We start from the raw sequence: 26,170 nt of genomic DNA on the forward strand, positions 1-26,170 counted from the left end.
GTTAGTGCGTGTGAACAGGCCCTTGCCCTTTTTCTGTACCTCCATTTCTGCTGAGATAATGAACTTGTCAGTTGATCCCTTCTCCCCACAACACAGGATTAAGGAAGTAATTACTCTTCTCTCGACAGAGGCTATCAAAACGCCTGGGGCGCCCGGGGGCTGGAAAGTCCCTAAAGGCGCTGTGGCAGAGGGCTCTTGGGTCCTTACCGCCACCTGTCCCCTGCCTGGGTCTCTAGGGATTTCAGTCTTGGTGCCCGTGAAGGGGCTCCCCGGTATGTGGTCCATTCTGGGTTCCAGACCTTATCAGTCCCATCCAGCTGTTTAATCACATTGTTAAGGTCGTTGTTGTTGCCGTGGAAACTGTGTGGGTGGCAGTGGGGGCAGGCTGTGGTCTTGGCTCCCAGCCCAGCTGGTGTTCTTCAGACTGGGGATTGGGGGCTGGTGGTTTGAGAAGGGATCACCCATCCTGCCCTGTGGGGTTGCAAGGAGTAGTACGGGGTCCATGACCTCCACCAACCCTGTCCTTTACACTTAGCTTTGCTTGGGTCAGAGACCCTCTAGAGTGCCTTGGTGTCAAGGAGGGGACAGTCTGAGCTCCTGGGCATTCAGCTGCAGATGTGGGCTTTAGAGGGTAACTTTAACTTCTTTGTCCATTTATTCTTTCTTTCTTTTATTCCACAAATGCATAGGAGTGTGGTCTCTGTGCCTGGAACTCTTCTAGGCAGTGGGGCTGCCTAGCTGGCCCAGCAGAACTAACAAACCGGTCCTCACAAAGCACATATTCCAGTGGAAGAAGACAGAAAAATTATAAACATAACAAATAACTCAGTTATATACTATCCTAGATAGTGATACTATCCTAGATAACGGTAAGGGCTATGGGAAAAGAGGACAGGCTAGCAGGGGTGGGGATGCAGGGCCCGGATGGGGGTTACAGTTCCAGTTTTAATTAGAAAGGTCAGGGTGGACCTCCACAAGATCTGAGATCTGAGCACAAGCTTGCAGGTGATGAGGGAATGCTGCAGCACCACTGCCTTGAGACAAGTGCAGGCCTGACCTTTGGAGACCACAGAGGGCGGGAGGCAAGGGAGAGAGGGCAGTGGGGAAGCTGAGGTCAGAGAGACAGGGGAGCAGATAATGTGGGTCTCAAAGGCACCCTGGGCTTTTACTCTGAGTGAAATGGGGAGCCCTTGACAAGTTTTAACCAGAGCAGTGACATGGTGCGTCACTAAGACGTCCTGCTTAGGTTTCGTGAAGACTTGCCTCTAACTGCTGTGCTGAAGGAGACTGCTGGGTAAGCGGCAGGAACAGAAGCAGGGAGATGAGAGAGGGGGCGATGCCACAATCCAAGTGAGAGAGTGGGGTGGAGAGGAGCAGTTGGATCCTGGACCTATCAGGGAGATTCAGGTGAAGATGCCTTTTTATACATAAAAAGCATTGGATATAATCCTTTCATGTAGTTCACCTAATAATTTGAAGGGAGAATAGACAGGATTTCCTGAAAGGTTGGGTGTGAGTTGTGAGAGAAAGAGAAAGAACCAAGGATGACTTGGAGGATTCCAGCCTGAGAGAAGGAAAGCATTTTCCTGCATCGAGGTGAGCAGTCTGGAGGAGGGACCAGCAGGAGTTCTATTCTGGACATGTTGTATGTGGTGGGTCCTGTCATTGTCTTAGCAGGCTGCTGTGCTGTGCTATGCTTAGTCGTGTCTGACTCTGCGACCCCATGGACTGTAGCCCCTCAGGCTCCTCTGTCCATGGAATTTTCCAGGCAAGAATACTAGAGTGGGTCGCCATTTCCTCCTCCAGGGGATCTTCCTGACCCAGGGATTGAACCCACATCTCTTGTGTCTCCTGCATTTGCAGGTGGATTCTTTACCCCTGAGCCATCTGGGAAGTCCTTAGGTCTTAGCAGAATGTCTGAGGCAAATAGATAGTCTGGGGACAGAGGCATGGACCGGTATGCTATCTCCTGGAGAGGGCTCTACCCAACTGAGCCCAGGCCGGATCTCCCTGTGGGTCATCTGGTCCTCCTAAGATCTCTTGATTGTTGCCACAATGGAAGTTTATGAAACCAAAACAAGGTCCCAGCAGCTTCTGCTCGTGACTGCTTCCTCCAGTATTGCCCTATTTGAGTCAAGGTGCCTTGCTGTTCATTCTCCCCCCGAAGTGAGCTGGCTGGGATGCTATCACTACTGCTGTTACTCACGGTCAGAGACAGGTTCAGAGAGATGAAGGCACTCACACACGATTCCACAGCTCCAAAGAGACAGCCCACACTGGGTCCTCTACATCAAGGTCTGTTCTCATGGCCGTTCCGTGCCTCCCTCAAAGAGCCCTGCCCTTGACCCCTCACAAGCGTGATTCCTGGTTGTGCCTTTGAACTCAGGCTCCGATCCCCCTGCACACGCGCTCCCTCATCAGTCAATGAATAGACCTTGGTTGACAAGGTCAATCTGGGCTGCTCCTTGTACCTGACCCTGTGCTGGAAGGTGTAGGGCAAGAGAGGAGAGGAGTAACAGTAAGGCCCAGTGTCTACCCCGAAGGGCTCACATCGCTGTAGAGAGAAGATTTATTCACAGGTGCAGGGCCAAGGAGCATAAGGTGGGAGTGTCTCGGTGTTACGAGGCCTGGTTGTTCTCCCAGCTCCTGACTGCCAGGTGTCCTTGGACCTGTTGCCAGAGCAAGTGGAACCTGTTTTTCCTTTTGCAAGCCAGGCCTAATACTGTTCCTCTTCTTTTCTTTTGGAATAATGACCACTTAAGTGCTATAATAAAATGCTGCTGAAACATAAAGGGCCTCGATCTCTCTTGGGTAATAGTCATTTGCCTGAGTGCCAAGACCATACAAAGCAAAGCAAAGCCAAGCCCCTTGGAGGCTGGGGCACCCCAGAAATGCTTTCTGTAGAAGGAGTAGCTTGAGTTGGGCCCAGAGAGGTCAGTAGTTCACTCCCTCCGGCCCAAAGACCAGGTGATAGAGTTGGGTATGGTCTTGGGCCAGGTATCGGACTGGTAACTAAGAGGATGGGATTAATGGGTTTGTGAAGGGTTAAACAGGGTGTGGCTGCCACTTGAGGGTGGAATGGATCAGTACATGGTCCTTTTTTTTTTTTTTCCATTTATTTTTATTGGTTGGAGGCTAATTACTTTACAACATTGTAGTGGTTTTTGCCATACATTGACATGAATCAGCCATGGATTTACATGTATTTCCCATCCCGATCCCCCCTCCCACCTCCCTCTCCACCTGATCCCTCTGGGTCTTCCCAGCGCACCAGCCCCGAGCACTTGTCTCATGCATCTAACCTGGGCTAGTGATCTGTTTCACTCTTGATAATATACATGTTTCAATGCTGTTCTCTCGAAACATCCCACCCTAACCTTCTCCCACAGAGTCCAAAAGTCCGTTCTGTATGTCTGTGTCTCTTTTTCTGTTTTGCATATAGGGTTATCATTACCATCTTTCTAAATTCCATATATATGCATTAGTATACTGTAGAACTTTTATAAACAAAAATGTTTCCTTACTATGTGTGTGCATGCTCAGTCGTATCCGATCCCTTGCGACCCCATGGATTGCAGCCCACCAGGCTCCTCTGTCCCTGGGATTTTCCAGGCAAGAATAGTGGAGCGGGTTGCCATTTCCTCCTCCACATGGTCCTTTTATACAATGGACCACGTGTAAGAACGGGGAGGAAGAATCCCCACACTCAACACTGAGGATATGGTGGTGGTGGTTTAGTCGCTAAGTCATGTCCGCCTCTTGCGACTCCATGGACTGCAGCTGGCCAGGCTCCTCTGTCCATGGGATTCTCCAGGCAAGAATACCAGAGTGGTTTGCCATTTCCTTCTTCAGGGGATCTTCCTGACCCAGGAATCGAACCCGGGTCTCTTGCATTGCAGGCAGATTCTTTACCTACTGAGCTACGATGCCACCCCTCAAATGCAGTGCAGAGTGAAGAAGCTAGACATGAAGGATCTAGGCTGTGTGGTTTCGTTTATAGGAAGGTCCCACGTGGGCAAAATCACATGTTGTTGGAACTCAGAACAAAATTCCCCTGGGATGAGGAGTGGCTGAGAGGAAGCCCAAGAGGAGCTTCTGGGCATCAGCCATGTCCTGTTCCTTGATTTGGGTTCTAGTTACACAATCATGTTCAGTGTGTGAGAATTCACTGAGGTGTATACTTAAGCTGTGTGTACTTTTCTCTAAGTTTATTATACTCGGATAAGAAATGTCTTAAAGAGGAAAACCATGCAGGCCGGGGTGTCTGCCTCCCCCATCTTGGAAGAGCCTGACCAGGCCTACAGTGTAATCCCGCTCTATGATCCAGTCCTCAGCCATGGGCTGAGTGCCAGTGCTCAGCAAGAGTCTGCTGGGCCTTAGCTTGCATTGCTTGAGTGACTACCGAGTACTGGGTTCTAGAATATAAGATGTATGTGGCACAACCTCTGCTTTCCAGGGTTTGAGTGAAACGCCCCCAAAGCAGTGTGTCCGTGGACCTCACGCTTCCTAGAGGCAGGAACCGTTTGTCCCAAGTGTGCCTCCACCCCACCTCCCCAACCTCCCCACCAAGCCCATAGCAGGCCTTTACCGGAGCATCATCAAGTGGAAGACGTATTCTGGAAGGCGGCTCTTTAGGTCTTTAAGTGCTGAGTTCAGAGCAGGAAGGATGCTCAAGATGGGAGAGGTGGGTCCTAAGCTGGGCCCGTCACCCTGCTCTATTGTTATTGGGATTCTGACAGGTGGAAAGAGGGACCAGACTGAAAAAAGGTGTAGGAGTGCAATTTAGAGTGAAGTGAGTTTGGCAGTGGGGGAAAGGAGCAGTGGGAAGGCAGGAGGGGTGCTTGGACTTGGCTCCAGGAGCATGTCTGGGGACACGAGGCAAGGGGCACAACATTGCATTTCAGAAATCTCGCAGCTGTGGGCAGGTGCATTACAGGCAGAGTGCTGACCCAGATGGAATGAAAGAGTGGGGACAGGCTGAGGAACAGGAAGCAGGGTGTGCAGACCACTCCGTGAACTGTTTTCTTAAGATGATAGAACTCAGGCACATAGTTTAATAATTTAGATAGATAGATGGAAAGTTCAAGGCCAGCTGTGGGACTTGAATACCATGCTTGGCCTTTGTCTTCTAATCAGTATGAAACCACTGAAGGTTTAGAGGGAGGGTACAAGGTTATCCTTTTGTTTATTCATTTATTCAACAATTGTTTAATCTATTTAAAGCAAATTTTTAGTGAGCACTTAGTACGTGCTGGGCATTGCTCTCAGTAGTTAGGATACATCAGTAAATGAAATAAAGATTCTTTAAAAAAAAAAAGATTCTTTCCTTCAAGAAACACATATGCCAGCAGGAAGAGATGAAAGAAAACACATTAAACTACTAAATTATATAGCATGTTAGAAGGTGGTAGGTATAGGGGAAAAAAAAGCAGAGAAAGGTTAAGGGAATGCTGGAGATAGGGTGCAAGAGACAATAATAAACGGAGTGGTCAAGGTAGGCCTCAAAGAGAAATAAAGACTTAAGGATGCCTAAGGGAGGAGTGTTCCAGACAGAGAGCAGCAAGTGCAAAGGCCTCGAGGCAGGAACATGCCTGGTGTGTTCCGAAGTAGTAGTGAGGCCACTGGCTGGAGTGATGGAGGGAGAAGCAGTGAGAGAGGTCACAGGTTGGCAGGAAGGTACACTGTGGGGGCCTTGTAGGCTCTTGTACGATGTGTAAATGGAGATGTCCAGTCGGCAGCTGGATATAGAGTTGAGGATTTGGAGAGTGGTGGGGTAAAGTTAGGGCTTCTCAGGTGGCGCTAATGGTAAAGAACCTGCCTGCCAATGCAGGAGACGTAAGAGATGTGGGTTCTATCCCTGCATCAGGAAGATCCCCTGGAGGAGCACGCATGGCAACCCACTCCAGTATTCTTTCCTGGAGAATCCCATGGACAGAGGAGCCTGGTGGGTTACAGTCCACAGGGTCCCAAAGAGTTGGACACGACTGAAACGACTTAGCATGCAGGCATGCGCGGGAAGAGATAAACTTGGGAGCCATTGGCACGTAGATGAGACTGGAAGAGATTGCCCTGGGGTTGAGTGCAGATGGAAAAGAAGATGGAGAAGAGGAAAGGACTGAGTTTGGGGGCACTCTGATGCCAAGAGAGGGAACCAACAAAGAGGCTTAGAAGGAAAGAAAGACCAGAAAGGAAGGGGAAGACCAGGAGAGTGTGGGCAGGGATCTGGGCCCATAGGGCATAGAAAGGAAGAGACCAGAAAGGAAGGGGAAGACCAGGAGAGTGTGGGCAGGGATCTGGGCCCATAGGGCATAGAAAGGAAGAGACCAGAAAGGAAGAGAATCCCATGGAAATTGCTCAGGAAGAGAAGAGAGCTTGGGCTAGACTGATGGCTGAGGGGCCAGGTGGGAGGGGCCCTGTGGGAGATGTTATCATCCCAGTGTTACCCTTGAAGAAACTAAAGCCCAGAGAGGTAAAGCTCAAGCATCTTGCCTAAGGTCAAACTGAAAGGAGTAGAGTCAGTAGCAATGAACTTAGCAGTGAACAATATTTACATAGTCAAAAATATGTAAACTCTGAATGTTTATTTAGCAACAGCCTGTGATGTTTCTACACTGGAAGGCTAAGGGAGTTCAAGTGGAGAGGGAGATAAAAGCCTTACCTTCCAGTGAGAAGAAAATGGCAAAAGAAAATAGCAATTACCAAATAGTGGTAGATCATGTAATAATAATGAAAGCAAATTGCTTAAAATCATGAAAGTAGCTCCCAGAACAATGTTAGCATGTTTGACATATTTACCCCAGGAAAATGGAGCTAGGGGTGGGGAGTAATGAGGCAGGGTACCATTTTCCTTTTCACAGTTAGACTTTTAAAATTATATGCATGTTATAACTTTGAGAAAAATAAAAATGGTAATTCTTTAAACTGGCAATTAGAAGGTAGGAAGTTCTATCCTTTGGTATTGTCTCTAGGTGAGTGGGCTTGTGGGTGAGGCTTGTTTTTTATTTGTTTATATTTGATGAGCTTTCTGTAAAGAATGTCTAATACTTTGCAAGAAGGGAAAAAAGGATTAGTTCGTCGGTGGCCTTGGGGGAAACAATTTTAGTAAAATATATGTTTGAATAGTTTCCCCCATCTATTTCCAAAAGAATTCTTAGGTGTAAAGACAAAACGGAGGGTGGGGATCTTGTCTGGACCCAGTGGTTCCCAAGGACCCAAGACTTGCAGTGCTAGAACCAGGACAGTCCTCTGCAAAATGAGAGGATGGGTCACCAGGGCTTTGTTTACAAAGCTCTCTCGACATCACCTTGTTCCTTTGAGTTCACTCCCACTGAGGGAGGTAGGTGGGGTGGGGGGATGGCCTCCACTTTTAACAGAGAGGCAACTAAAGCTGAAAGAGGCTCCCTACCCCTTCCCTGGGAGACTTAGAGAGGAAGTGGACTCTTCAACCATGTGCATATACTACTTTGATAAAGTAAATTAATTTAAAAAAAATAAAGAGGAGGGGGAGAAAAAAAAAAGAAAAAAATAAATAAATAAAGAGTGGAAGTCTAGAATGACAGAAAGCAGTTCAGTGGTTGCCTGAGAGGGATGGGCTGCAGAGGGGGCACAAAGGAACTCAGATAATGGTGGAATATTTGATATCTTTATTGTGGGTAGCGGTTTTGCAGGTATGTACAACTGTCACTCACTGGATTATGCACTTTAAATGGGTGCAGTTTATTGTGCTTAAATTATACGTCAATTAGAGAGAGAGAAAATATGAGGAAATGAGGAAACTAGCACCCTTAGCCTCCTGGGAGAGCTCATGCTTGGGACAATGCCTGCTTATTTGCTCACTTAGCCTTTCAAGATCACACACCTTCCAACCACTAGGGCGCATGGAGCAGCTCTCTGGCCCAGCCCCCTTCCTGGAGTGTGAGCCCATTGCTGCCCCTGAATTCTTCTCTCTTTTCCCAGGACTCCAACCTGTCCCTGCACACAGACAACCCGGACTTCACTCCCTGCTTCCAGAACTCCCTGCTGGCCTGGGTCCCCTGCATTTACCTGTGGGCTGCTCTCCCCTGCTACCTGTTCTACCTGCGGCGCCACCATCAAGGCTACATTGTCCTCTCTCACCTCTCCAGGTTCAAAACGGTCAGAGGCTCAGGGCTCTCCTGCGGGTGGGCCTGGAACCTGAATGAGCCCCTTCCCCCACCTCAGTGACTGGACTGGGCTCCCCAGCCTCACCCACCCTGCGCTCAGGGCCATGGCAGCCTGCCAGCTGGGTCTACAGCCCGTTGAGATAATCTCTGGGGAAGTTCAGTCAAGGTCTCCAACAATGCTCTCCCCACTCTGGAGGAGCTTCCGGCCAGTGCCCAGCCCGGCCCTTGAGGGCAGGCCTGGGCAGATCTGTTGGTTTCAGGACCAAATGCCCCTCCCCGGGGGGGGGCCTCTCCGTTTCTTTTGAGGATGGAGGCTCCAACCTATGCCCTGTTCATAGGCCTTGGGCGTCCTGCTGTGGTGTGTCTCCTGGGCTGACCTCTTCTACTCCTTCCATGGCCTGGTCCACGGCTGGGCCCCTGCCCCCATCTTCTTTGTCACCCCCTTGGTGGTGGGGGTCACCATGGTCAGTGTGGGACCAGGGGATCTGGGTGGGGGAGGATCTCTAGTGGGTTGTGGGATGCTGATGGGGGAACCGTGGGCTCTGAGGAGAAGGCTGGACACCTTAGAAGGGGGTAACCCCAGAAACATCTAGCCATGGGGCGTGGGGAGGGATGGAGTCAGGTCCAGATGTGTGCTCTGGCCCAGCGCCTGCTGCTCTCACTGCACAGCTGCTGGCCACCCTGCTGATCCAGTATGAGCGGCTGCAGGGGGTCCGGTCCTCGGGTGTTCTCATCATCTTCTGGTTCCTGTGTGTGGTCTGTGGCATCATCCCCTTCCGTTCCAAGATCCTTTCAGCTTTGACACAGGTAAGGGGAAAAGAGAAACCTGCTAGGTCCACACTGTCTAGGGGTTGGCCCCAGAGCTCAAGGTCACTGTTGGCTCCCAGGCTCCTCCTCTCTGCCCCTCCCCAGCTCCCAGGACCGCCTCTGCTGTTCAGTCCCTTTTGTGTCATTCCTTACTTGTTGCCTCTCTGCCGAGAAGCAGATTGGTGAGCAGGGTGAGAGTCAGTGTAACCAAGGAAATGCAGCAAGATGAGCCCTTCGTTGGCTGCTTGTGGAATGTAGCCACTGCCACTGTTGCCACCACCATCAAATTCATATGTTTGTGCAGTGAGAACGTGTGTGCAACCATGAACAATTCTGGCTTCCTTGGAGTCCCATTATCTTGTTCTCCCCCTTTTTCCCACCTCCCTCAGTTCCTGGTCTTCCTCTTGATCTTCAGTGGTGGGTGGGTGGGGAAGGTGATGTGGTGGTAGGAGCACTGGGGATCAATCTAGTATCTCCCTATTTCTCCATCTCAAGAGAAGTCAGTCAAGTGTATTCATAAGAGCACAGGCTGGGAACAATCCAATTACTTTGTGATCTTGGGCAAGTTCCTGAGCCATTTGAAGCCTCATTTCTTCAATTACACAAAGTGATGTAGGTGAGCAGGGCAAGTCTCCACCAAATAGCAGACCCCCTATGATCTTTCCCCTCTCTCAGAACCCTCTGGGTGGGGGACCCAGGGGCCCTCAGGGGCTGACTCCTACACAGAGGGGTCTGGTGCCCCCAAGAAGTCCTTTGGACTGCAGGCCCAGGGATTCCCAAGCTATGATGTTGCTCCCCTCTCTCCCCCAGGGCAAGATCTCAGACCCTTTCCGCTTCACAACCTTCTACATCTACTTTGCTCTGGTGCTCTCTGCCCTCATCCTCTCCTGCTTCAGAGAGAAGCCACCGTTTTTCTCCCCTAAGAATATCGACCCTGTAAGTTTTAATGGAGTTGGGTGGTAAAGGTGGTTCCACAGCCCATTGGTCAGCCCAGCCCTTCCGATTCATTCGATCTTCTTGTCACCTCCAGAGTGTGCAAACTAGGGCTTGGAGCAGGAAGGAGTGAGGCACCCTCCTCCCTCTGCTCTGCCTTGAGAGGGTGGTGTGCGCTCCTGATTTCCCCTATCTCACTCTTTTACCTTCTAGAACCCCTGCCCAGAGGCTGGAGCTGGCTTCCTCTCCCGCCTATCTTTCTGGTGGTTTACAAAGTAAGTTTACTGTTCCCTAAGCCTGGGAATCTGGGGGTGGGGTTGGATAGTTGGGGGATTAGAAAGAGGAACAGGAGCAGGCAAAGAATCCCGGAACTTGAGGAACTGTGAACCCCAGTGGGCATGGGGCAGGCAAGGGTGGGGAAACCTCTCTGTTTGGGCTGGGGGCTGAATACAGAAGCCAGGCCTGGTCTGGTTCTGATCCCAGGGCACAGGCCAGCCCAGGGTCTGGCAGGCCATGGGGACAGGCCCAGGGTTCTAGAGGGAGAATTAGTTCCCAGCTCTTTGGTCAGGGATAAGCTTGCAGCTGTCATTTCCTTGGGCATCTCTCAGAGGAGCTAAAGCAGGAGAATTATGTCTGTGACCTCGGTGACAGCTCATTAACCGTGTTGCACTGAGGAAGCTCCTGGGCTTGGGATCCATCCAGTGGGTCTTGTCATCGCTCAGGGCCCCCGTCAGCATCAATTTCATCACCAGGGCCCAGGAGTCAATGGGGCATCTGAGAGGGAGGGAGAAAAGGCTGGAACTTGGAGTGGGAGTCACTGTAGGAATAAAGGAGACACTCTTCTTGGCTACTGTCCCCCCAGGGACACCCTCCTGTCTGGAGACCCTTGTCCCCAGGCTCCTAAACTCTGACCCAGTGTGGTGCTGCCTGCCCACTCCAGGTTGGCCATCCTCGGCTATAGGCGGCCCCTGGAGGAGCGAGACCTCTGGTCCCTAAACAAGGAGGACCGCTCCCAGATGGTGATGCAGAGGCTGCTGGAGGAGTGGAAGAAGCAACAAGATCAGGCAGCGCGGTGAGGCCCCCCTTCCCCTGGTCCCTGCACCCCTCCACCCCAGCCCCTTCACACAGCCTGGGTCTCCTGCAGGCAAGGTTGGTGGATCACATGGCTGGGGGTGGAGAGAAAAACAGGTGCAAGTGGTCCTGGGGTGTGCAGTTTAGGCATGGGGCCAGCTGGAGAATGGCTGACACTTGCGCATTTACTTGGTCCAAGGGGCTTCCCTGGTGGCTTAGACAGTAAAGAATCTTCCTGCGGTGTGGGAGACCTGGGTTCAATCCCTGGGTTGGGAAGAAGCTCTGGAGAAGGGTATGACTACCCACTCCAGTATTCTTGCCTGGAGAATTCCATGGACAGAGGAGTCTGGCTCGCTACAGTCCACAGGATTGCAAAGAATTGGACACAACAGAGCGACTAACAGTCTGTCTGAGGGGTAGTTCTAAGATTAACCCAGTTAGTCTGACAGCCCTACTGCACCAGCTCTAATGTCTTTGTGTGACAGATGACATCACTGAACACTGAGGTTTGATGATGCACCCAAGGTCCCCTAGCTGGTGGTGGCATGGGCAGAATCCACACCCAGCTGTCTGGCCCCCTGCAGTCACCACTGCACTGCCCTGACTGACTTGAAGGGTGGATTCCAGAGACTTCCCTCGGGAGGGGAAAGGACCAGGAGAAGGTTAAGGCCAGCATCTCCACTTAATCCTGCCTTCTATGTGGAGGCAACAGCTGGAGGAGATTACCATCTGATTCAGGGCCTTCCCACTGACCCAGGAGTCTGTCTCAGGCTGACTACTCAGACAAAAAATCTGAGACTCTGAGTCCTCCTTCTTCACCCACACTCCACCCCCCAGGACCAAACCCTTTTGCTTTCCACCCACAGTCTGGGTCCCAGAAGTCCCATGCTAGTTCTGTCTGAACCCCTGATGGCCAACTGGCTGTGGAGGAGCCAGGGACTTGGACTTGGTCATCCGTGTCTTGGGTTCATGGCTTGGAGCCTCTGAGACCTAATGGTCTCCAGTCTGCCTGCTGCACCCTATTTCTGTCCCTTCCTGCCACCTCCACTCCCTCCCTGCCCAGCCCCCCAGTGACTAGGCCACTAGCCAGCCCTGCCCAAGTCTCCTTTCTCATAGCATTCTCCTTGGAGCCAGCCCTGGAGAGGCAGATGCTGGAAATTGCTGGGTGTATAGTTCTTGGGGAGCAGTTAAGACACCCCTTCATATATCCTCTAGAACCTGGAGACAGAGTCACTTGGGGATTCTCAGCTGGAAAGTTGCACTGTCTGTCCCAATTCTGAGAGCCAAGAAAGCAGCTCCCCCTCCTACCTGCTCTTCAATAGCCCCGGTGGCCCTTGGCTTCATGGGGCCTTTGTACCCATTCCTACTCACTGTTCCTTCCTCCTCGGACCAGACGCCAGGCTGCAGAGGCTTCGAGGAAGAAACCGTCCAGCGAGGGAGAGGTGCTGCTTGAGGGCCGACCCCGGGCCCAGGAGCCCTCCTTCCTGCGGGCCCTGATGGCCACCTTCAGCACCAGCTTCCTCCTCAGCATGGGCTTCAAGCTGATCCAGGATCTGCTGTCCTTTATCAACCCACAGCTGCTCAGGTCTGTGCACGCTCCCTTCCATATGGCCCTTCCTGGGACAAGGGGCTGGCCTGGGGGATGATCAGTGGGAAAAGAGCCCCAGTCCAGGAACTGGAGGGGCTAGCCTCATTTTCTGTGTGACCTTTGGCAAGTGGCAGAGCCTTTGCACCTCCTTTCCCCATTCACATCCAACTTACCTGGCCCGAGTACAACTGCCAGGTACCCTGACGTATACCTTAACAAACATTCTCTCTTTAAATCCTCCCAACAGTCCTACAGAGGATTCCCATTTTACAAATGAGGAAGCAGAAAAACAAAAAACAACAACAAAAATGAGGAAATAAGAACTCAGAGAAATGAAGTGATTTGACCAAGGGCACACAGCTGGTAAAGATGGATTTGAGTTCAGAGCTCTGAACTCCAGCTATGGTGCTCTTTCCAGATAGGCTCCACCATTTGTCCCCTGAGTAGCTTGGGCTAGAAAGTGAAAGTGAAAGTGAAGTTGCTCAGTCGTGTCCGACTCTTTGCGACCTCATGGACTGTAGCCAACCAGGCTCCTCCATCCATGGGATTCTCCAGGCAAGAATACTGGAGTGGGTGCCATTTCCTTCTCCAGGGATCTTCCCGACCTAGGGATCAAACCCAGGTCTCCTGCATTGCAGGCAGACGCTTTAACCTCTGAGCCATCAGAAGGAGCTCTCAAATGAGGGAATGGGAAGGAGCCCTCACTCCGTTGCCCCTCCATCCATGAATTTGTGCATTCATTCATTCAACAAACATTTTTTGAGCCTCCAGGGTCTCAGAATAGTGCCAGACCCTAGGTATACAGAGATAAATAAGATATGGTCTTAAAGTCTTGTGGGAGAAACCGGTGTGTAAATCTATTAGAGCACAGTGTGGGCAGAGGTGTATTCAGGTGTCTGAAAAACCCCTCAGAGGGACAGGAAGCCAGTCTGGGAAGGGGCAGGGTACTCTTGCCAGCCAGGGAGGTTATCTAGTTTGGAAGGACAGGCAACTAACTAACTAGGTGAAGAAGGAGGTGGAGGTGCAGAGTCACAAAGGCCTGAAACAGCATGACTCAGGAAATCCAAGTACTTATGAATGCTAGAGGGAGGGTGACTGGAGGGAGGGGCAGAACAACAAAGGGAGAGAGGGAAAGCTAAGAAAATCCTTGAAAGATTTGAAGCCAGGGAGGGGCATCTGGCTTTGCATCTGGAAGCAGCCCCTGCTGGTAGTGTGGGTGGTATAAGGCAGTGTAGCCAGATGGAAGTGGGCCAACTAGGTCTAAGGAAAGTCCAGGTCAGGAATGAGCTGGATTCAGGAGCTACTCTGGAAATGGGTGCTTGTGTCGGAAAGGGAGGGGACAAAGGTGACCTGGCTTCTCGGATGGCTAGAGGATGATGGATTTTTTTTGCTGAGATAGTGAACTCAACAGGAAGAGAGACCTGGGCACTGGGCAGAGTGGTGAGCTGCATCTTTGCCATGTCAGGCCTGAGGTGCTGGTGGCCCCCAAGATTCCCAGCTAGCGGGAGGTCAGAGAGTTTTCAGAGTCATCATGGAAGCCCAGGGCTCCATCTCTTTGGCTAACCCCTCCCAGAGAGGGGCCTTCACATGAAGGGAGACAGAGTCCTAGGGCATTCTGACAGATATGGGGGAGCAGAAGACTAACTTGGAGGGGCCAGAGTTGGGGAAAGAATCCAGATTATGGGCCAGGGAACACATCCAGGGAAAGCCATGGCCTCCAGTGAAGCAAGTTGACAGGTAAAATAGAGCCTGAAGAAGGCAACATGGAGTTTGTTGGTGACTTTGCCAAAAACGGAAGCTGAGACAAAGGGGAAGGGCCTGAGAGAAGGGTGTCTGCAGTGGAGATAGGGCCAATGAAGGTCTAGAAACTTCCTATAAAAGTTTTTAGTTTCCTAGGGTAACAGAGTCCCACAAACTGGGTGGCTAAAAACAGAAATGTATTCTTTCATGATTCTGGAAGCATGGTCTGAAATCAAAATGTCAGTGGGTTGATTCCTTCTGGAGGCTCTGAGTGAGATCCATTCAGCTTCTGGTGCTGCTGGCAGACTAGACTTCCTTGGCTTGAGACTCATCACTCTAATCTCTGCCTCCATCTTTGCATGGCATCTTCCTGTATGTGTGTGTGTGTGTGTGTATGTGTGTGTGTGTGTCTGTCTGTCTGTCTGCATTTGTGTCTCTGTGCAAATCTACCTCTCTTTTCTCTTATAAAGATTCCAGTCACTGGATTCGGGGCCACCCTATTCCAGTACGACCTTATCTTAACTTGACTACATCTGTAAAGATTCTGTTTCCAAATAAGAAACATTCATAGGCACCAGGGGTTAGGACTTGAGCATGTCTTTTGGGGAGTCACACCCAAACCCACAGCAGAAGAGGCCTGGCCATGACTGTGGAGGAAGCTTCATGGGGCCAAGGGGAGATTTGTCCTAACATGGAAGAGACTTGATCATGTTAGTCGGCAAAGGCACAGAGCTGCCAGTGGAGAGGAGGTTCCTGGAGATGAGACAAAAGGGGGCCAATGATGAAGCATGCTCCTGAGGAGGTGGGTGGGATCTGGGGCTTATGGGGCAAAATCCAGCGTGGAAAGTCAGAAGGATGCCTCTGTCCTGAGGCAAATGGAAGAGGGTGAATGTTTGCAGGGAAGTTTGTAGTTGGTAGGGAGTTCTCAATGGGAACAAGTAAGTGGGCCACTGCTGAGAGAGGTGGGGAGTGAGGACAGATCAGAAGGTAAGAGGTGAAGAGGACTGTGGGAGAGGAATTAGATTAGGGTCCTGGAGAAGGTCAGCGGGCAGCACTCAGCACTGGGGGCTGATATTGAAGAGGATGGATTTAAATGGCAAGAGTCTGCGTAGTCATGCACTGGACTTCAGAGCCCTCAGCAGTCCAAGCAAAGATGCAGGAAAGTCTAATCAACAGACATGTGGCATTGCTTCCTGCCACATGGTCCAAGGAGGCAAGACAGGCAGGCCAGTGAGGTTGGTGGCCAGAGAGTAATAAAGAGGTGGGTGGAGGGAGGCCATGGTAGATAGGAAAGGAGGTGGAGGCAGAAAGGAGTAAGGAGGCAGAGCCTTGCGGCAGCTCTGCCCTGATTCGCATGGTCTGGGTTGGGGCTATGGAGGGCCAGCAGCCTCCAAATGAGATGCCTGAGAGAGTGGAAACTGAGGGGCAAGAAGAGAGCAGCAGTAGGGGAAAAGCCTGGGGGGATTCCCCACCCTTACTGTTCTCTCCTCCATTTGCAGCATCCTGATCAGATTTATTTCAAACCCCACGGCCCCCACCTGGTGGGGCTTCCTGGTGGCCGGGCTGATGTTCGTGTGCTCCGTGATGCAGACCCTGATCTTACACCAGTATTACCACTGCATCTTTGTGATGGGGTTGAGGTTTCGCACGGGGATCATAGGTGTCATCTATAGGAAGGTCAGCTGGAGCGGGGCATGAGGGGCTGGGGAGGCCAGCCCCGGGGAACTTTGGAGAGACTCGCACGACAAGTCTATCAGCCAACTATCCACCTGCAGGCTCTGGTCATCACCAATTCAGTCAAACGTGAGTCCACTGTAGGAGAAATTGTCAACCTCATGTCAGTGGACGCCCAGCGCTTCATGGATGTTGTCCCCTTCATCAATCTGCTGTGGTCAGCACCCCTGCAGATCATCCTGGCAGTGTACTTCCTCTGGCAGGTGACTCCTGAACCCTGCTCTCTGCCTCCTTCCTCTGACTTCTCCTTCCTTCATATGGGACAAGAGAGAGTTATTCTGGGTCCGCAGAGGGGTGGGGGACAGAACTATGAGGATGCTGGTGTCTGCAATCAAGTCTTTCCAGCCTGTGTGATTGTCCCGCTCACAGAACCTAGGGGAGGGAAGAGGGACTTGGAGATGAGGTGGGTGTGACTCTGGTTGTCATTGCCTATCTGTTTGTATTTGCCTTCCTGTGTGTCTGGACACCCTTCAATGGAAACCAGTGTTTGTCCCTATCTGTTGTCATTACCTGATGGCTGGCTGTTTCTGCAAATGTTTTTGCAATTTTGGCTTTATCTGTATGTTTACTTTTCACTGTCCATCTATTTGGCTGACCACTGACTTTTGCTTCGGGCCCATTCCCGCATTTCAGGTCAATAGGCCTCTGTCTGTTGGGTTCTGTCTATATACTCTGTATATCTGTCTGTCTATCTAATCTATCCATCGTGCGCCCTCAGAACCTGGGTCCCTCCGTCCTGGCTGGAGTTGCTCTCATGATCTTGCTAATCCCGCTCAACGGAGCTGTGGCTGTGAAGATGCGTGCCTTCCAGGTGGGTGAGCTGCTCCTCCCTGGAGCCCTGGCCAGGTGCCTGGTGGAGGGCAGTCACAACCTGGACCTTATCCACTACCTTGCTTACTGAGTACAGATGGCTGTAAGCCAGTTTCACAAACCTCAGCTTACTCTAGCCTTACAACCCTGAGAGGGTTTTAGAAACATTCTTATTTTGCAACTGAGGAACCAAGGCCTAGAGAGATTACAGCAAGCCAGAATCAGACAGAACTTGCCTCTTCTGGTGTAACGAGAGTTTCTCCGCTACATTGCACTTAGTGTAAATAGCCTGTCATTCAGTCCTTTATTTGCAAACATTTACTGAAGTCTTCCCTAACTTCCCACTGTACATAGAATAAATGACAAATTTCCACTACCACCCACTAGGCCCCTGCTCACCTTTCAAGCCCTCACCTCCTGGAATGTGGCTGAATTTCAGCCAGTCTGGCCTTTCTTTTCTCCAAATCACCAAGCTCTGCATACCTCTGGGCTACCATACATACTGTTCCCTGAAAGGTGCTTCAGCTTTTCTTGCTTGCCCAGTTCCTTTCCTTCCTTCATAAACATAAACATTGATTTCCTAGCATAGGATAAAACTTTGATTTCCCAGTTCTTACCCAAATTATTCTTATCCCAGAATCCTGTTACTCCCATTGGAGTATGCATAATGATTTAGTGTAAGCATTTATTCAGGTGATTGTTTGCTTCCTAGCTACTTCTCCTATCAGACTGTCAGCTTTATGATGGCTAGGGCCTTCAGTTGTTTGTTATTATCTGCCCTACATCTAGCACATGGCCTGGCACATAGTAGGTACTCAATAAATTGGGACTGAATGAATAAATTAGAGTGACCTGCTACACCTTGGGTTGGGGACTGGGGAACAAAGAGAAATAAGGGATCTATTCCCTCAGGCTCACATGGATTTGAGGCGGCATACATGTTCAGGGTGCCCTATGAGAACATGCCTTAGAAACCCAGGGAAGGGGCCTGGGATGGTCAGTGATGGGGTACTGAGGCTGGAGCTGGATTTTGTCCAGCAGAGAGGAAGGGAGCTTGGCCTGGGCATTCCAGGCTGGGGTACAACACAGGCTGGCAGGGAGGAGGGTGGAGGAGTGGTGAGGAATCTAGCTGCCATGTGTGTGAGTGCAGAGAAGATGTGTGCCCCTATTGATAGAGGTCTGGGGAGGGGCTCGGGTATGCACTTGCCACACTTTTCATAGGTAGAGCAAATGAAGTTCAAGGATTCACGCATCAAGTTGATGAGCGAGATCCTGGGCGGCATCAAGGTGCTGAAGCTATATGCCTGGGAGCCCAGCTTCTTGAAGCAGGTGGAGGGCATCCGGCAGGATGAGCTCCGGCTGATGCGCCAGGTTGCCTACCTCCACGCCATATCCACCTTCATCTGGGTCTGCACCCCCTTCCTGGTGAGGCGCCCATACCTGGGCTGGTGCCCCATCTCCTGCTTGGCCAACCCCGGGCTTCTGAACCCAGCAGACTCCACCCTGACACCCATCCCCACCACTGCCCAGGTGACCCTGACCACCCTCGGAGTATATGTATCCGTGGACAAGAACAATGTGCTGGATGCTGAAAAGGCCTTTGTGTCCGTGTCGCTTTTCAACATCTTAAAAATTCCCCTCAACATGCTGCCCCAGTTAATCAGCAACCTGGCCCAGGTAAGCCTGGGTAGGGCTGGGGTTCTAGTGGAGTTTGGGCAGGTTGATGGGGCTGTTTAGGGTCAGGGGATAATCAGGGAGAGTTATGGGAATCAGGGGAGGGCCGTTTGGCATTATGAAGAATTGTTCCAAGATGAATGAGGTTAATAGACTCATGGGCCATATGGAGTCAGGGTTAGGTAGGGTTTCTGGAAACGCAAGTTCTGGAGACAGCCTCCGCTTACCAACATGGACCCTATCTTTGGCAGTGGGAGCCAGCCAAGACTCAGTCATGAGAAGGGACCCAGCACCAGCATCTGGGCCCTCAGGGGGTCCAGCCTCACCCAGGAAGTTGGGGGCCAGCAAGGGTAAGAGGAGATAGGTGTAAGAAAGGCATAGCTTCCAGGGCTGACTCCCACCCTTCTGCATGCAGACCAGTGTATCTTTGAAACGGATCCAGCATTTCCTGAGCCAAGATGAACTTGATCCTCAGTGTGTGGAAAGAAAGACCATCACCCCAGGTCCAGACAGCCTCTCCCTGGGCTTCCCTTAACCCAGCCGCTTCTCCAGAAAATTCTGTTTTAAGTTTTTAACTTTTCTCTTATGACCTCCTTTTCTTCATCCTCTTTTCCCATCTGCCCTCACTCTGTGCCTGCCCTCTTCCTCTTCTGGTTCTTTACTCTCTGTTACTTCTTCCCAGGCCTCCCCCATCACCCTCCTCCTCTAGGGCGCTTCTTATTCCTCCCTGGGACGTCCTGCCACCTCCCCCTCACCACCCCCAAGCTTCCTTGTGCTCCCCGTTGCTCCTTTCCCTAGGGCTCTTCCACCCAGGGATCCTCTCCCCCTTGCCCTGGGCTCCCTGACCCTGTGCACCTCTGTCTTCCCAGGCTACGATGTCATCATACACAATGGCACCTTTACCTGGGCCCAGGACCTGCCACCCACCCTGCACAGGTACCAGCTTCTCCTTCCCTTCTCAGCTGCCTAAAGTGGACCACAATTCAGATCATAGCAGAACCCACCCCACTCCCACTCTTCAGTTTTTGACCTGGGAAGCAGGAAGAGCCTCAGGTGCTGTCTGAAAAGGAGGAGAGCTTGGGTCTTCAGGTGGAAGGTGGGGGACAAAACCTCGATGCCTCCTCTGACTGGGCTACTTGTCTCCTTATCCCCAGCCTAGATATCCAGGTGCCAAAAGGGGCACTAGTGGCAGTGGTGGGGCCTGTGGGTTGTGGGAAGTCCTCCCTGTTGTCTGCCCTGCTGGGAGAGATGGAGAAGCTGGAAGGCAAGGTGTATGTGAAGGTGAGAGGGGCAGAGATTACTGGGAAGGGAAGCTTGGCCAGGCCTTGGGCAAACCCCGAGGTAAACTTCTCTTTTGGCCAGGGTTCCGTGGCCTACGTGCCCCAGCAGGCATGGATCCAGAACTGCACTCTTCAGGAAAACGTGCTATTTGGTCAAGCCCTGGACCCCAAGCGGTACCAGAAGGCTCTGGAGGCCTGTGCCCTGCTAGCTGACCTGGAGGTTCTGCCTGGCGGGGACCAGACGGAGATTGGAGAGAAGGTACAGTCTCTTCTCTCACTCTCTGGGGAAGTTAGCACATAGAGCTGCCAACCTCAATCCAGCTCAGATCCAAATATGCATTCATTCATTCACACATTCATCTATTAATGATATCATGCCTAGCTCTGTGCAAGGCACTGGTAAAGCAGATCTATCACTGGGGGAAGCTGACTTGTAAACAGGTAGGGGCTGTGGAATGTCCTGGAGGCCAGGCTAAAGGCCTGTTCAAGGTACTGGGAAGGAGTAAAGGAGGTAGTCTACATAAGGAAAAGCATCACTTTTGAGCTGAATCTTAACAGCTAAGGAAGAAGCTCTTATCATTCATCAGATTTTATGACATACCTACTATATGCCAGGCAATATTATATATTAGTAAATGTGTGTGCGTTCTAAGTCACTTCAGTCATGTACAGCTCCTTGTGACCTCATGGACTGATTCCTCCAGGCTCCTCTGTCCATGAGATTCTCTAGGTAAGAATGCTGGGTGCCTTCCTCCAGGGAATCTTCCTGACCCAGGGATCAAACCCACATCTCTTATGTCTCCTGCATTGCCAGGCAGGTTCTTTACCACTAGCACCACACGGGCAGGCCATACATTAGTAAATACACCAGACTAAAATCTCTGCCTTCATATAGTTTACATTCTAGTGGGGAAAGAGATGTTAGCAAGATAAATCAGTAAAATATATAATATTAGGTGAATGCTAAGGGGAAAGGATGTGCAAGGTTGTATTATCAGTATGCTTTGTGAAAGCCTCACTGAGAGTTGGAGACTTGAACAGAGTGAAGGAGTGGTCTATATCCAGGAGCATGAAGCCCTGTCTCGGACATTTCAGGCAGAGAGAGCAGTAAGTGCAAAGGCTCTGAGGCAGGAGTGTGATTGGGGCATTTAAGGACCAGCGAGAAGAACAGTGTGACTGGAATGGAATGAGCAGGGATGAGGAGGAGGAAATGAAGTCAGTGAGGTCCAGGCAGCAGACATAGGGCCTTAAGTCTACTGTAAGCACTGCGGCTTTTACCAAGGGTGATGGAAAACATTTAAGGGTTCAGTTCAGTTCTGTCACTCAGTTGTGTCCAACTCTTTGTGACCCCATGACAGGGCCAGGCTTCCCTGTCCATCACCAACTCCCAGAGCTTGCTCAAACGTATGTCCATTGAGTCAGTGATGCCATCCAACCATCTCATCCTTTGTTGTCCCCTTCTGCTCCTGCCTTCAGTCTTTCCCCAGCATCAGGGTCTTTTCCAATGAGTCAGTTCTTCTCATCAGGTGGCCAAAGTATTGGAGCTTCAGCTTCAACATCAGTCCTTCCAATGAATATTCAGGACTGATTTCCTTTAGGATTGACTGGTTGGATCTCCTTGCTGTCCAAGAGACTTTCAAGAGTCTTCTCCAACACCACAGTTCAAAAGCATCAATTCTTCGGAGCTCAGTTTTCTTTATAGTCCAACTCTCACATGCATAACATGACTACTGGAAAAACTATAGCTTTGACTAGATGGACCTTTGTTGGCAAAGTAATGTCTCTGATTTTTAATATGCTATCTAGGTTGGTCATAGCTTTTCTTTCAAGGAGCAAGCATCTTTTGATTTCATGGCTGCAGTCACCATCTGCAGTGATTTTGGAGCCCAAGAAAATAAAGTCTGTCACTGTTTCCATTGTTTCCCCATCTATTTGCCATAAAGTGGTGGGACGAGATGCCATGATCTTAGTTTTTTGAATGTTGAGCTTTTAAGTCAGCTTTTTCCTCTCCTCTTTCACTTTCATCAAGAGGCTCTTCAGTTCTTCCTCGCTTTCTACCATAAGGGTGGCGTCATCTGCGTATCTGAGGTTATTGATATTTCTCCCAGCAGTTTTGATTCCAGCTTGTGCTTCATCCAGCCTGGCATTTCACATGATGTACTCTGCATGTAAGTTAAATAAACAGGGTGACAATATACAGCCTTGACATACGCCTTTCCCAATTTGGAACCAGTCCGTTGTTCCATGTCCGGTTCTAACTGTTGCTGCTTTGAGGGTTAGTGTTAGGGTTGAGGATGGAGGGCATTCGATGCAACTTGGTGTGACTGGAGGTTAGCAGTGTGCAAAAGATGCAGGGTAAGGTAGAACTGTGATGACTTTAGTTAAGGTTTTGATCTTTACCCTAAAAACCATGGGATATCAATGAAAGTTTTTATTTTTTTATTAATGTATTAATTTTTGGCTGCTGCAAAATATACATAACATAAATCTCTTTTTTGGCTGTGCTGGGTCTTGGTTGTGGTGGAGGGTTTCTTTAGTTGCAGTGCATGGGCTCTAGAGTGTGGTGGCATTAGTTGTGGGACAAGGGCTTAGCTGCCCCATGGGATGTGGGATCTTAGTTCCCCGACCAAGCAAGGGTTGAACTCCTGTCCCCTGCATTGGAAGTCAGATTCTTAACCACTGGACTATGAAGGAAGTCCCCATAACATAAATCTTTACCTTAAAAATCTTTTGAAGTATATAAATCAGTAGTGTTAAGTTCATTCACACTGTTGTGCAACCAATCTCCAGAACTCTTTTTATCTTACAAAACTAAAGCTCTGTACCCATTGAACAACAGCTTTTACTTATCCATTCACTCATCAATGGACACTTGGGTTGCTTCCACCTTTCATATATTGTGACTAATACTACTATGAACATGGGTGGGGAAAGGCCTTTTTAAGACCCTAGATACCCTAAAGTGGAATTTGTAAATCAATTCTATATTTTTATTCTTTGAGGAACTGCCATACTGTTTTTCATGATGGCTGCACCATGTTATATTCCCACCAACAGTCCACAAAGGGTACAACTTGCACACATTGTTTTCTGGGGTGGTTGTTTGTTTTTTGGGGTTTGCTTTTTTTATAATAACCATTCTAATGGATGTGAGGTGATATTTCATTGACATTTCAATTTGCATTCCCCAGTCATTAATAATGTTGAGCACCTTTACATGTGTTTGTTGGAAGTTTGTATATCTTCCTTGGAGAAATGTCTATTAAAGTCCTTTGTCCACATTTTAGTCAAGTTGTTTAGTTTTTTGTTGTTGAATTGTAGGAGTTCTTTATATATACTAGATAGTAACCCCCTATCAGCTATATGAGTTGCAAATATTGTCTTCTATTTATTCTGAAGGCTGCCTTTTCACTTTGCTGATTGTGTCCTTTGATGCACAGAAGGTTTCAGTTTTAATGTGATCCAATTTTTCTATTTTTACTTTTGTCGATTGTGCTTTAGATGTTATATTCATAAAGTCATTGCCATGTTCTGTGTCATGAAACTTTTCTCCTGTGTTTTCTTCTAAGAGTTTTATAGTTTCACCTCCTTTTTAATACACTAACGATTTCAACGTATATTCCTTCAAAACAAAGACATTCTCTTAGGGATCTATGGTTAAGTTATCAAAATCAAGAAATTTATCATTAATACAGTGTTACTATCTGAAAATCACTGCCTGACCTTCGAAATGTCATCGTTTATCCCAGTAATGTCTTTTTTAGCTGTGTTCTTTCCTGGTCTAGAATTCAGGCCAGGATCATGAGTTGCATTTAGTTGTCATATCTCTTCGTTCTCTGTCAATCTGGATAATTTCTCAGTCTTTGTCTTGTATTTTATTTTTGAACATCTATGTATTTATTTTTGGCTGTGTGGGTCTTAGTTGCATCACGCAGGATCTTTGTTGCAGTATAAGAGCTCTTTCCTTGGGCTGTTCCTTACGCCCCGCAGGCTTCTCTCTAGCTGTGGCACACGGGCTCCAGGGCACGTGGGCTCCGCAGTTAGTGGCACGGAGGCTCTCGAGTGGAGTGGGCAGGTTCAGTAGTTACAGTGCAAGGGCTTAGTTGCTCCACAGCATGTGGATCTTAGTTCCCCAACCCGGAGTTGAACCCGCGTCCCCTGCGTTGGAAAGCAGATCCTTAACCAGTAGACCACCAGGGAAGTCCCAGTGTGTCTTTTAGAATATCAACACTTTTGAAGAGTACAGGCTAGGTATTTGGCAAAAAGTTTCTCAATTTGAACACAATCAGATTTAGGGTACATATATGTGTGTATATATGTATATACACACATATATATACTTTTTTTCTTTTGCAGGGGGTTGGGAAACCAAAGAAGTAATGTTGTATCCTTCGTGCGTCATATCAGGAGGCACATGATGTCAGTTCATGTCTTACTGACTAAAGTTAACTTTGATCTCTTGATTGAGATGACATCGTCCATTGATGATTTCACTTTACAACCTTCATTGATTTTTGCCTGAGTCAATGTTACTATGATGTGGGCCAAATGTTGAGTTTGTAACTCCATTCTTTCTGTGATTATTAGTTGGCGTTTTACTCTAAGAAAGAGCTTTCCTCTCCTCCCTTTTTACTTATCCTTTAGTGTCTTTCTGTCAATGTGGGCTCATGTTTTCTTATGTGATTCCATGGGTTATAATCCATTACTATCATTTTTCATTTTGATGTTCAACTTGTCAGTGAAGAGTTTTAAGCAGGGACATGAATCGCATTTTGAAAAGTTGCCCTGGCTGCAGTGTGGAGGGGCCCAAAGGCACAGGAACCAGTGAGGAGACTCTCCTGTTGGTCTGGGGAAGTGATTTGGGCCTGAGCCTGGCAGTGGGGATGATAAACTTTTAAGTAGGAGTCCGAGGTTATTGGAACCCAGAGCAGACCTCCCCATCTACAATCTAACTCCTCCTTGCCATCTCTCCTGGACCCACACTGACCTCACAAGCCGAATTTAGTGCCCGGAACATAGTAGCACTGAAGGAAGAAGACTGGTTGGTTGCAGGCATGTTCACATGTCTCAGTCACTATAGCTGCCGTGGCCACCCCTTGTTTCTCAGCAGCTGCAGCTCCCACCCCAAATTTGCTCTCCCCAGGGGTCAGTTTCTTAGGGTACCCCTAAAGAGCTGAGCCTGTTCCAGAGGGAATGAGGAAAGCTGGTGGCAGGAAAGTAAGGTGTACCTCTGGGGTCTGCCCTCTGGGGTCTGCCCTCTGGGCTCTGCCTTGCTATGTGTCTGAGTTTCTGCATAATGGGTTTAAGAGTGATCTTACTTTCCCTCTGGTATGTGAATGATCTCAGGGTTGATGAACTCTGAGGTGGATGCTGGGTTTCCATTCTTGCTTTTGCCCTTAATAGTTTGGGACTTTGGACAAAGTCATTAACATCTTGGGCTCTAGTTTCTTCATCTAGAAAGTGGGGCTAATGATACCTCCCTGGAAAGACTGACATAAGGACCAGAAGGGATAATTGTTATGAAAGTCATCTGCAGACCATTTGGGCGATGGGAGACTAAAAGGTCTTTTAAGGACCTCCTGGGGATTTCCAGGATCCTAGAGTAAGATGGTGGAAGGCAGGGAAACCAGCTGGGCAGGGAGCAAGTTGTCCTCACCTGCTCTAGGAGGACTCTGAGAGCCACCACCCCTTCGTCCATGACCTTAGAGCCTCCCAGGGACAGGACCAGGCATATGAAATGTGAATTTAGAGGTCTGCCTTGCTGAATGACAATAGACAGGGTTTTTGCCTCCCTTGTGATGGCCTGACTCTCTTCCACCCAATACACACTTCTCACCTCCCTTCTCCATCAGGGCATTAACCTGTCTGGGGGCCAGCGTCAGCGCGTCAGTGTGGCCCGAGCTGTTTATAGTGATGCCGACATTTTTTTGCTGGATGACCCACTGTCAGCCGTGGACTCCCATGTGGCCAAACATATCTTTGACCAAGTCATTGGGCCAGAAGGTGTGCTGGCAGGAAAGGTGAGGCTCCCAGAGGTTAAGGGGGCTAAAATGAAGATAAGGCTACAGGAAAGGAGTGGTGGGATGCCAAGGGGTTTGGTGAGACCTGGACATATGGAGTGCCTAAGGAACAGGCTGGGCAACAGGGGAAACCTGGGGCAGGGGAGGGAATGCCCCTCGGGCACTGAGTTGACTTTGGAGAGCACAGGTTGAGTCCCTGATGTGCCTGCTCATGTTGCTGGTACTCAAGCACCTCACGCTTGCTCCGTGGCCCTGCACTGTGCCAAGGGTGTGTGCTGAGGGCAGTAGGAGTGATAGCCTGCTGCCTTCTCCCCAGACCCGGGTGCTAGTGACGCACGGCATCAGCTTCCTGCCCCAGACGGACTTTGTCAT

General features: G+C 49.7%; 1 protein-coding gene across 1 annotated transcript in view; it reads left to right on the forward strand.

Annotated features, from left to right (window-relative positions):
- The window catches only part of ABCC3 (ATP binding cassette subfamily C member 3), a 58,777-nt gene that overhangs the window by 5,394 nt on the left and 27,213 nt on the right, over nt 1–26,170 (forward strand). The window contains exons 2-18 of the mRNA XM_043471723.1: nt 7,957–8,133; nt 8,480–8,605; nt 8,811–8,948; nt 9,759–9,884; nt 10,095–10,156; nt 10,822–10,953; nt 12,346–12,537; nt 15,780–15,957; nt 16,056–16,217; nt 16,733–16,825; nt 18,046–18,249; nt 18,355–18,501; nt 18,914–19,001; nt 19,368–19,434; nt 19,653–19,779; nt 19,861–20,037; nt 25,631–25,798. Of these exons, the coding sequence (XP_043327658.1) occupies nt 7,957–8,133; nt 8,480–8,605; nt 8,811–8,948; nt 9,759–9,884; nt 10,095–10,156; nt 10,822–10,953; nt 12,346–12,537; nt 15,780–15,957; nt 16,056–16,217; nt 16,733–16,825; nt 18,046–18,249; nt 18,355–18,501; nt 18,914–19,001; nt 19,368–19,434; nt 19,653–19,779; nt 19,861–20,037; nt 25,631–25,798 (2,364 nt within the window). The remainder of the gene's footprint in view (nt 1–7,956; nt 8,134–8,479; nt 8,606–8,810; nt 8,949–9,758; nt 9,885–10,094; nt 10,157–10,821; nt 10,954–12,345; nt 12,538–15,779; nt 15,958–16,055; nt 16,218–16,732; nt 16,826–18,045; nt 18,250–18,354; nt 18,502–18,913; nt 19,002–19,367; nt 19,435–19,652; nt 19,780–19,860; nt 20,038–25,630; nt 25,799–26,170) is intronic.

Source organism: Cervus canadensis, chromosome 1 (genome assembly GCF_019320065.1).
Source record: "Cervus canadensis isolate Bull #8, Minnesota chromosome 1, ASM1932006v1, whole genome shotgun sequence".
Lineage (NCBI taxonomy): Eukaryota > Metazoa > Chordata > Mammalia > Artiodactyla > Cervidae > Cervus > Cervus canadensis.